Source organism: Gekko japonicus, unplaced genomic scaffold (assembly GCF_001447785.1).
Source record: "Gekko japonicus isolate JY-2015 unplaced genomic scaffold, Gekko_japonicus_V1.1 scaffold671, whole genome shotgun sequence".
NCBI classification, from domain to species: Eukaryota; Metazoa; Chordata; class Lepidosauria; order Squamata; family Gekkonidae; genus Gekko; species Gekko japonicus.
In genome coordinates, this window is record NW_015168068.1 from 76,232 (window position 1) to 87,393 (window position 11,162).

An 11,162-nucleotide genomic window follows, 5' to 3' on the forward strand; every position below is an offset into this window, starting at 1 on the left:
TTGCTTGCACACAAAAGCTAATACTGTGAATAAAACTTTGCTGGTCTTAAAGGTGCCACTGGGCTCAAACTTTGTTCCATTGTTCTCTCTGTTAGCATACCACTATCGTAAGCCACTCTAGGCACACAGTAGAAGCCGGATAGGACTGCTTTGAAACAAAAGCAGTAAAGCACTACCAAAGATCTGTGTTTAATTCTCAGATTTTGAAATGCAATTTGTGAACAGCCCACCCTGCAGAATATCTTGCTTGCATTGCTTTGGTGACCTGCACACTTTTTGCCTTATATTTCAGAATTTCTGTTGCTTGAAAACCATGGCTGAGAAACCTAAACTTTACTATTTTAATGGAAGGGGAAGAATGGAATCTGTCCGCTGGCTCTTGGCAGCAGCTGGTGTTGAGGTTTGCACCTTTTTTTTTCCATAGGGAACTTCATGCAGATGGCTTGCTAGAATAAATGCCGACATTATAATGTCTTTTGCATTTCTAGGCAAAGGGGAAACTCAGGGAAAAACTAGATATGACTATGGGTAGGGGGACCAGGTGTATTTAGATAGGTATACACATGGGTGAGGAGGGCTAAACCCTGCCCCTTCCTCACGTTCTCTCGTTGTGGTCATTTTCTTTCAGTGCTCTTCATGGCTTCAATATCAGAAGAGAGCTTTGCTGGGAGAAAAGTGCGAGCAGCAGCAAAGTCCGTGAAATTAGGTAGGGGAGGAAGCACAGCTTAGCTCCACTCATGAAAATGCTCAATTTTGGCTTTAAAATATATATTTTTTAATCTGCAATCCACCCACTCTTTTATTTAGAGGAACTGGTAGATAAGTGCTCATGCTCTTCCCAGTCATATTTGGCCTGACTCGGTTTTTAAAAAACTTTACAATAATAACTGTGGGACCTATAATTCCCATCCATGGTCATTGGTGTTTTTTTCTCCCAATGCAATATCCTCACTGTTTGAAAAGTAAAGGGGTAGATAACAATGGCAACAGCAGGCTTGTCATAAAGAGAACCTCACGTTCTGTCTGGTGTGCTACCATCTCTTAATATTTAACTAATAAAGGAGAAGTCAGACCTTAAGCCCACCTGGAAGTCATGCTGTCTGAACTGGAACTTTTCTATCTAACCCCAAAGATGTGGCACTGGGAAATGATTACTCAGTGCTGAGGAGGAAACATTCTGCACTCCAGAACCTACTGTAGTTTTTAGCCAAAAAGCTTCAAATGGATGGTCATTTTGCCTTCCTCCCTCTCTAATCCTATGATGATGATGAAATGGTTTCTGAAACCTTCAAGTGAAGTTTTTACATATGAACAGAAATAATAAAAACAATTATCATAATCATTATTATATGGCAGTGTGTGTAGTATAGCCGGAGATCCTAGATTGCCTCCCAGCCAGAGTCAGTCAGTCCCAGCCAGAGTCAGTCACCTTGGGTCAGTCACATGCTCTGGCACAGCTGTCCTTGAAAAAGAGCAGTTTGTGTCAGAGTTCTCTCAGCCCCACCCACCTCACAGGGTGTCTGTTGTGGGGAGGGGAAGGGAAAGGAGTTTGTTCTGAGACTCCAAGTGAAGGGCGAGGTATAAATCCAATCTCTTCTTCTTCTTCTAGCTCTTTTAGTATTATGCAACACTAGGTGGTGAGCTAGACTCAAAGGTGGTTTGCCATTGCCTGCCTCTGTGTTACAACCCTGGTATTCCTTCGAGAATACATTGGAGGTTGCCCATCCAAATACTAGCCAAGGCTGACCCAGCTTAGCTTCCAAGAGCTGACAAGATTGAGCTACCTGGGTTGAACAGGAATACTATTTGCTAAAGCAGAAAATCTTCTCTCTGTGTGTCTCTGTCTGTCTGTCTGTCTCTATCTCACACACACACATTTGGAATCTCTTTTATATTTTATACAAGTCATGTGCCTAGACACACACTTGCACATATGTGCATGGATTGGATAACATGTGGCTCTAGTATAAGATTGCCAGGTCCCCCCTGAGCACCGGTGGGCAATACGTATATCTTCTGCCTGTATTGTTAGGTGGGTTGTGTGACCTACCATGCTGCTCATACACACAGACATATAAGTGTGCTGAACTGAATATTGGTGGCATGGTGTGAAACTGTGCTGCTTGAGCCAATCAATATGGCTGCTAAAACATAAATATATTTATTTAGTGCAATTCTGTTCCACCGCTCCAGGGAGCAGTCTATCAATCTGTCGTGCAATCTGTCAATATTTGGCAGGTATAACACATTTCTTATTTTCTTAAAATAAGAGCAAAATAACTTTGGAGGTTCCAGTGCCTAGAAAAAAATGTTCATCCAGCAGGTACTGCTCTTTGCCTATCTCAGGAATGTAAAGCTACACAGCAATTGGATATATTTACTTAGTCAATGTTCTTGATACAGAACAAGGCTTTTGTTCTTTGCACAGTACAGAGGCACACCTTCTGTTCTATGGTCTCACGTTGTTTCGATAAATGGCTCACAAAAGTTTTTGCTTGTTTTTATTATGCATACATAATTTCTCTCCCTCTTCAGTTTGAAGAAGAGTTTTTGAAAACTAGAGAGCAGTATGAAAACTTGTTAAAAGGTAAGACTGTCAAACTAAATGGAATACAGGAAGGGTGGGATTAGGCTCTTCAAATGGTTAAAAGCGCTCACTAGATGCATGTGTGACCTCACCTGAGTTACAGCCAAAATGCTGAGCTGGTAATCAACCCTTTCCTCTGTGCTGCTTCCCTTGTCTAAATCACACGCACCCAAAAGTGCCAGAAAAAATATGCTGGCTGGGAGGTTGTGATTTTTAGTGCAATCCCATTCAGTGTTACTCCAGTCCTAAGCGCATCAAAATCAAACCTGGAAAACATGAGAGCACCAATCCAATTCTGACTGAACTTGAATCTGAACTTTTTAAAAGGGAGATTCTAATCATGCATCTTCTGTGTTATGTCTGCTTTGACACTAAATATTTCTGTAAGAAATATTCCCTGGAATGTGTTGCAGCTTAAATCCAGGCATCGACCTTTAATTGTGCCAATACTGAACTTGCTGTTTCTTTCATTTTGGCATCATTTGCTTTCTCATTTATTCGTAAGAGTCCCAGCAGTAGGGATGGGCACAAACGAGCTCATGAACTAAAGTTTGTGATATTGTGGGCAGTTCATAGTTTGTGAACTGAACTTCATGCCAGCACAAACTTTCCACAAACTTTCAAGCAGGTTGCGGAGGTTTGTGCCAGTTCATGAATGGATAGATTTCTAGACAGACTGTCTCCACTCAAAAAGGTTTACCAAACTTCAAAGCAACAGCAGGGTTGGATTTCTCCAGCCTTGGAAACATTGTTGTCAGTTTCAAAGTAGTCATGTCAGTTTCAAGAGGCCCCCACCTTTGCCAGGGTTCCTTTCTGTACTCATTTTGTTGCAAAATCCCACACCATTTGCTTGGATTTGTGACTCTGTGCTTTGAGATCAGTCCTTTCAAGCTTGCTTGGATTTGTGACTCTGTGCTTTGAGATCAGTCTTTCAAGCTTGTAATGCCAGTGGTACTCGGTTCTGCTGGGCACTCTGTACATTGTACTTGTTTGGCTGAGCTTGCAAAAATCCCCCCCTTGCTTGGATTGTGATTGAGCTGGCATTGCCACATTGGTACTGGGTTCTGCTGGGCACTAGTACATTGCACTGGTTCTGCTGGGCTTGCAACCTCCCCCTTTGCTTGGATTGTGATTCTGTGCTTGGCATCAGTCCTGTTGAGCTGGCATTGCCACAATGGCACTGGATTCTGCTGGGCACTAGTACATTGCACTGGTTCTGCTGGGCTTACAAAAATGCCCCCGTTCAGTTTCTACTGCAGAAATTCTCTGGTTTGACCTTAGTCCTGTTGGGTTTGCACTGCCACAGTGGCACTGGTTCTGCTTGGTACATTGCACTGGTTCTGCTGGGCTGCAAAAAAAATGCCAGCCACCTTCAGTTTCTACTGCAGAGATTCTCTGGGACTTTGATTCCATTTTGCTGGGCTTCTATTGCCCTTTTTTGTTGTCCCCCCCTCTTGAAAACAATAGAGGATGAGGCACTTTCTTGGGGGGGCATAACATGAACCCTATAAATCCATTCCTCACCAAGCTTGGAGGGCATGTAAAGGAGAGTCAGCCAGAGATACCTGACAAGTTTGGTGTCTCTAGAGAACCAGCAGCGGTGTGGCAACTTTGGACTGCTCCCGGAATGTCTCCTGGGAAGCAGCCGAATCTCCGGTCTCTACAGGGAGGTCCGGGACCACCTGGATCCCACTGAGCCTTCCTGAAGGGGGGTTCAAGCAGGGGGCCTGAACTGGGCATTCTTGCATGCAGTGGCAGGCAAGTTGAGCCCAGATCGCCCCAATGCAGGAGACCCGTGAGTGCTCATTAGAGATCAGCCATGATCACTGGGACGCCTGGGAGATCCTTCAATGCACTCAGACCTGAGAATCTGCACATTTTGGAGTGATCTTCATATTGTAAGTAAAGGAGGATGCAACATTTGAGAAATCAACTGTAGATTTGAAGCCCCTTTAAACTTTAAATACAAACTGAAAGTAAAGGGAGAGGTGGAGATTTCCCCTCCTTTTTCCTACAGCAGCTTGGAAGAGTTGGAATGGAGTATCTAAAAGTCTTGGGGCTATAGAGACTTGGTTTGATATAAGACTAAAACCCTTGGAATAACTAAATAATATTTGGACCATAGCTTGGATTAGTATATTGGTAAACAATTTTAAAAGATCCCATTTGTTTTTGGCCTTTTTCTGTTTTTTAGCATGGACTAGCGTGTATTTTTGCTTTCCTGTTTCTTTCTTCTTCTTCTTTTTTGCCTGGGTGGACTTTTGTTTGTTTTTGGCTTTGGTGTAGAGACAGTTTGGTGTAGTGGTTAAGTGTGCAGAGTCTAATCTGGGAGAACTGGGTTCTCCGTAGTTCTGACAAGAGTTGTCCTTGAAAGGGCAGTTCTTGAAAGAGCTCTCTCAGCCCCACCTACCTTCACAGGGTGTCTGTTGTGGGGAGGGGAAGGGAAAGGAGTTTGTAAGCCACTCTGAGACTCTGAGTGAAGGGCGGGGTATAAATCCAATCTCTTCTTCTTCTTCTATTTGGAATTGCTATTGAACTTTATGCTGACAAGACTTGTAAAGGAGAGTATAATTGTTGAGCAGATTGCAGATGAGAAACCTTATTAAACTTTAAAAGTGTACTTTGAAACGTAAAGCAGAGGAAGAAATCTCTTTATTTTACTTCAGTGGCTTGGAAGTTTGGAATAGCTGGCATCAACTAGTTGGGGCTGTTGGCACGGACTATTTTTATTTCTTTGGTCCTCTTTTCTTTCCCCTTGCCTGAAGTGAATTACAGTTTTTCCCCCATTGTTTTGTATTTGTCTCTGTGGATTGCAACTCAAAACCTTTTTTGGCATATTGGATCTATAAGTGGTTTTTTCCTTTTTGTGGAATATTTGGATTTTTGGTTTAGTGAAGAATTCCCATTGGATTACAAAGAGGTCCATTTTTAATATGTGGATTATAAATGTTGTTTAAATCTTACTAGAAAAAAGAAGAAAGAAGACAGCACTTCTAAAACATCATTTCCTGAGTGTTATGGTTTTGTTTGGTCTCTACAGATAGTAACCACAAAATATAAACTGTACCTTTAGCAATGTAAATATTTTGATAAGGTTTTCTTGTTTTGGTATTTCTTAGGTTAGGAAAGGCCACTGTATTATTGTGACAGGGTACATAAACAAAAGCAAAAAGATTAGTGTTTTAGAGAGACAGGGTGACTGATTTCTTGTCTTAATAGAAGGTTAAAATATGGCTAGTGGCACCAAAAAAAGGCCCTGCAGGCCCATCTCCAGGACAACCAAAGGCTGTGGCTACTAATTTAGCCCAAATTTCAATCAAGGACCTGCAGAGCCTGATCCAAGAAGCAGTAGCAGCGGGTACTGATCCCATCCAAGTTAAACTGGACTCACTTGCTCAACAAGTAACAACCCAAACTGAAGAGATTAAGAAATAGATTGCAGTTAATAAACAAGGAATCTCTGGTCTGGTAAAAGTAACTAGCAAGCTGAAAAACAAATTTGAAGAAACAGGTCTTCAAGTCCAGGCCATGAGATCCAAACAGGACACTATGGAAGATTCTCTCATAAGGTTGGCACTTGATAAAGCTGCCTACATATTAAGATTTCAGAATGTAGCAGAGAAGAAGGATGAAGAATTAAAGACAGACATGGCCTACATACTCGCGGAATATGCAGGTGCAGAGAGTCCAGAAGAGGTCTACAATGAAATTGATATGGTATTTAGAATGCCTTCTGCATATGCAAGAAAAAATAAATTACCCTGAGAAGTATATGTGAGATTTTACAAAAGAACTATGAGGGACGGAATTCTAAAAACTGCAAATGATACTTCTCTTCAAATACAAAATGCAGAGATAAAAATACTAAAAGAGATTCCTTGGAAAGTACAAGAGAAAAAGGAAAGACTACATGCAACCTACAACTAAACTGAGAAAAATGGAATTTTATCTAGACGGCTGATACCAGAAGGTATTTTCTTTACTTTCAAAGGGAAAATATATCAAATTAACTCAATATTTAAAGTAGAAGATTTTCTCAAAACATATGGAGAGGATTTGGAAACACAGGAAGAAGAACAGTAGGGCACAGACAAAGAAGAAAAGGACTTACAAGGAGCAGTAGGAACTACAGGATTACCCCAAAGATTCAAGAAAAAAGCAGTAAGGATTGAACCATCCCAAATAGTCACGAGACTTCAACAGAAGAATAAAGAGGATACAGAAGATCAAGTACAGGATGGATAGAAGAAAAATCAAAATAATTTCAATAAACGTTAATGGACTGAATTCACCCCCAAAAAAGAAGATGGATTTTTCTACAACTGAAAAAGATGCAATTGGTTGTGGTTTGCAAGAAACACACATCAAATCCTCAGACCAAAGATATTTGGAAATGAAGAGGTTTCAAAAAGTTTTTATTTCTTCAGATAAAGAAAAGAAAAAAGAGGGCTTGCTACATATGTGAAAGATTATTTACATCCAGAGCTAATATATAAATCGGTAGATGGCATAATCTTGATGGCTCAAGTACAAAGACAAGCTAAAGCAACTTTGATTGTTAACATATATTCACCTAATCAACATCACCTACTTCATGACCTTATATCCAGACAAGATTTTGAAGAAATGATTCTGATTGGAGGTTATAATGCAGTATTTGACAGATTTTTAGACAGAAAAACAGAAACTGGAAAACAGAAACAAGGCAATGAACTCCCAAGAATTTTTTACAACTTGCAGAAGAATATAATTTGGTGGATTCGTGGAAAGTTAGAAACCTCAACAAGAAGGATTATACATATTTTTCTCCTAGACATAAGTCATGGTCAAGGATAGATATGTGCTGGACATCATCAGCAATTATAAATGATTTGGTGGAAGTAGAGATCCTCCCTGCAATATTCGCTGACCATAATCCTGTACTTTTAACAATACAAGATTCACCAAGAAAGAAAAGATGAACTTTAAATACTTTTCTTTTGCAAAATGAAAAATTTGTAGCAGATACCAAAAACGAATTTCAAATGTTTTTAAAGCAAAATATCCAACCAGATATTTCTATTTGTGTAGTATGGGATGTATTTAAGGCATACGCAAGAGGTTGGATAATGAAAGAAGATGCATATATTAGAAAGCAAAAGAAATAGAAATATACAAAGCTTGAAGATCAACTGAAAAAAGAAGATAAAATGAAACAAGGCTCTGTAACTGAACAAACAAGATCAAATATAAAGTTGTTACAACATCAAATGAATTGTCTATTATCACAAGAAATAGCAAAATAAAACCTTATGGAAAACAAAACTATTTTGAAAATGCAAACAAACCAACAAGATGGCTAGCCTACAAATTACGGAAAGAAAGGGAAAATTACACATAAAGATATTGAAAGATGTGGATGGGAAAGAAAGAAACATACCAAGAGATTTGAAAAAAAAATTGAAACTTATTATGGAAAATTATATCAGAAACAGGAAGCTACACAGGAGGAAGTTAAAGATTTTTTTAAGAGAAAAATTTACAGAAGAACAAAAGAAAATTTTAAATGACCCTGTCTCTGTCTCCAAACTGATAGAGGCATTAAAGAAACAGAAGAAGGGGAAAGCACCAGGTCCAGATGGCTTCCTGGCTGAATTGTATCAGGTTTTTGAAGACCAATTAATAATGCCTTTAAAGCTTGTAATACAAAACATATTATTGGAAAATAAAATCCCAGAGACCTGGAATGAAGCTGTAATTACTCTGATACATAAACAAAATGTCCCACCACAGGTTCCTCCGTGGCCTCCGAGGCCGCTGCGGCAGGACTGGCGCGCCACGTGCTGGGCACACAGCACTTCAGGAACACAGGGCCATCTCACCACTATAGTAACCAAAGGCGAGCCCTTGGAAGGGACACCCCAAAGTCAAGTGTCAGGGAGGGAAGGGGGAAAGATGAAGCAGGAGCCCGGCCCGAGTGGCCAGCGAGTGACACAGGAGAGATGTGCTCGGGCACAGCTGTGCAGTACATGGAAAGGCCCGACCTCACCAGAGGAAAGATGGTTGGAGGCATCACAGACACGGTAGTTCGCTCAGGCAGCTGCCCCGGAAGTAGCCACGCCCCTAGATAGAGCAGTTAGGGAAGGGAATCACGGGGAAACTCAGATGGGTGAGACCAAGGGAGAGAGGTCCTATGGGGAAAGCAGACGAGGTGAGGGGTGGGTCATGGGAGCAATAGAATCACTAAAGAGAGAAATGGGAGGGATAACAGAGAGTAAGGAGGGGATAAAAGGAGAGAAGCAGAAGAAGAGCAGGGAGGATGTCGGTGGCAACTGGCTGAGAGATAACAGAGAGACAACGTAAAGCAGCTGTTGACCCAAGGAAGAAGGCTCTGGCAGTGGTGAAACTCCAGACCTATTCCATATCTGAGACCTTCGCTTCTCTCCTAAATCCTTTGCCAGTACGGCCAGCAGTCCTCTAGTGCCTGGGGCTCCACCAGGGCACGACACAAAACATGGATGAGAAAGAAATTAAAAACTATAGACCAATTTCATTATTAAATGTGGATTATAAAATTTTTGCTTCTATTCTGGCAGCAAGACTGAAAAGAGTTTTGACACAAATACATCAAGACAAAGCAGGTTGTTTGGGTTTTTTTACCAAAAAGACAATTCAGAAATAACGTACGAATAATATTAAATGTACTTGAGTATTTTGAAGCACATCCAGAGAAACATATGGCATTGGTCTTTATAGATTTGGAAAAAGCGTTTGATAACGTCAGCTGGAACTTTATGTTAGAACAATTGTTAGCATGGAATTGTGGAGAACAATTTTATATTATGGTAAAAGCCATCTATACCAAACAACAAGGATACTGGTTAATGGGGATTTATCACAAAATATTGAGATACAAAAAAGGAACTAGACAAGGATGTCTACTCTCCCCATTACTTTTTATTTTCATACTTGAAACACTGAACAATATGATCAGAGAAGATACAAAGATTAGGGGATTGAAAATAAGAGGTGAAGAGTTTAAATTACAAGATTTTGCAGATGATCTGGTTTTTATTCTAGAAAATCCAATAGACTCAATGATACTGCTTTTGGAAACTTTACAAGATTATGGTCAAGTAGCCGGTCTGAAAATTAACTAACAAAACAAAGATTTTAACAAAAAAATTGACAAAAGAACAAATAAACGGCAGGAAATCTCGGGAATTGAAGTACAGAAAAAAGTCAAGTATCTAGGAATAAATTTAACAAACATGCAGTTCTTTATTACAGGATAATTATATAAAACCTTTAATGGAAATTAAAAAGGAACTTGAGAAATGGGAAGACTTACAATTATCTTTAATGGGAAGAATAGCTACAATAAAAATGAATATTTTACCAATATTAATCTTTTTTTCCCAAACAATCCCAATAATCCAAAAATATTTTAAAGACCTAGATAAACTGATAACACAGTTTATATGGCAAAATAAAAAGCCAAGAATTAAACTAAAAGCATTACAGGATGCAAAAGAAAGAGCAGGATTTGCCTTATCAGGCTGGTCTTTATACTACAAAGCAGCTGCGTTGACTTGGCTACGAGAATGGATTATTTTGGAAAATACAAGACTTTTAAATTTAGAAGGACATGACTTACTATTGGGATGGCATGCTTTTGTATGGTATGACAAAGAAAAAACACATAAATACTTTAAACAACATATTCTTAGAAGAGCCATTTTGAAACTTTGGGAAGAAATGAAAATACTTTATTACACTAAGATACCAAAATGGGTCTCACCACTTGAAGCTTTTACAAATCCAAACCTTTTAAAAACAAGTTTATTTCATAGGTACGAAGACCTGTTGGATTGTAAAAATGTACTAAAAACAACAGAAGATCTTAAAAAACAGGATATAGATTTGAATTGGTGGGAAAGGGTAAAATTAGACTCTAGATATGTTAAAGACAAAGAAGAAGGTTTTTACGAAAAGATAAATGAAATAGATAAAATATTGTTATATGCAGAGGATAAATTGATAAAGAAATTGTATACAATAATGTTAGAAACCAAAACACAGGATGAAGTGGTAAAAGGTTCTATAATTAGACTCTAGATATGTTAAAGACAAAGAAGAAGGTTTTTACGAAAAGATAAATGAAATAGATAAAATATTGTTATATGCAGAGGATAAATTGATAAAGAAATTGTATACAATAATGTTAGAAACCAAAACACAGGATGAAGTGGTAAAAGGTTCTATAATTAAATGGGCACAAAATCTGAGACATAATATTGATCTAGACCAATGGTTTAAGATATGGAAAAGAACTGCCCTTTCCCTAGGCAGAGGCTGCGGGGGGGTGGGGGTGTAAACCTGAAGACAGGCAGGCAGATAAAGGTAGGCTGATGGTTGCCTGGAAAGGACATAGGGGTTGCCAACTCCAGGTTGGAAACTTCCAGGATATTTTAGGGATGAAACCTGCTGAGGGTGGGGTCTGAGGAGGAGGAAGAGGGGGACCTCAGACAGATATGCCATAGAACCCACCCTCCAAACAAGCTGTTGCCAATCTCCAGGTGGCAGCTGGAGAGCT

The 11,162-nt window shown here is 39.5% G+C and overlaps 1 protein-coding gene across 1 annotated transcript in view; it reads left to right on the forward strand.

Moving 5' to 3' along the window:
• Positions 1 to 313: 313 nt before the first annotated feature.
• LOC107113278 (glutathione S-transferase A4-like) overlaps positions 314 to 11,162 on the forward strand; it is a 22,001-nt gene continuing 11,152 nt past the window's right edge. The window contains exons 1-2 of the mRNA XM_015414587.1: positions 314 to 400; positions 2,536 to 2,587. Of these exons, the coding sequence (XP_015270073.1) occupies positions 314 to 400; positions 2,536 to 2,587 (139 nt within the window). The remainder of the gene's footprint in view (positions 401 to 2,535; positions 2,588 to 11,162) is intronic.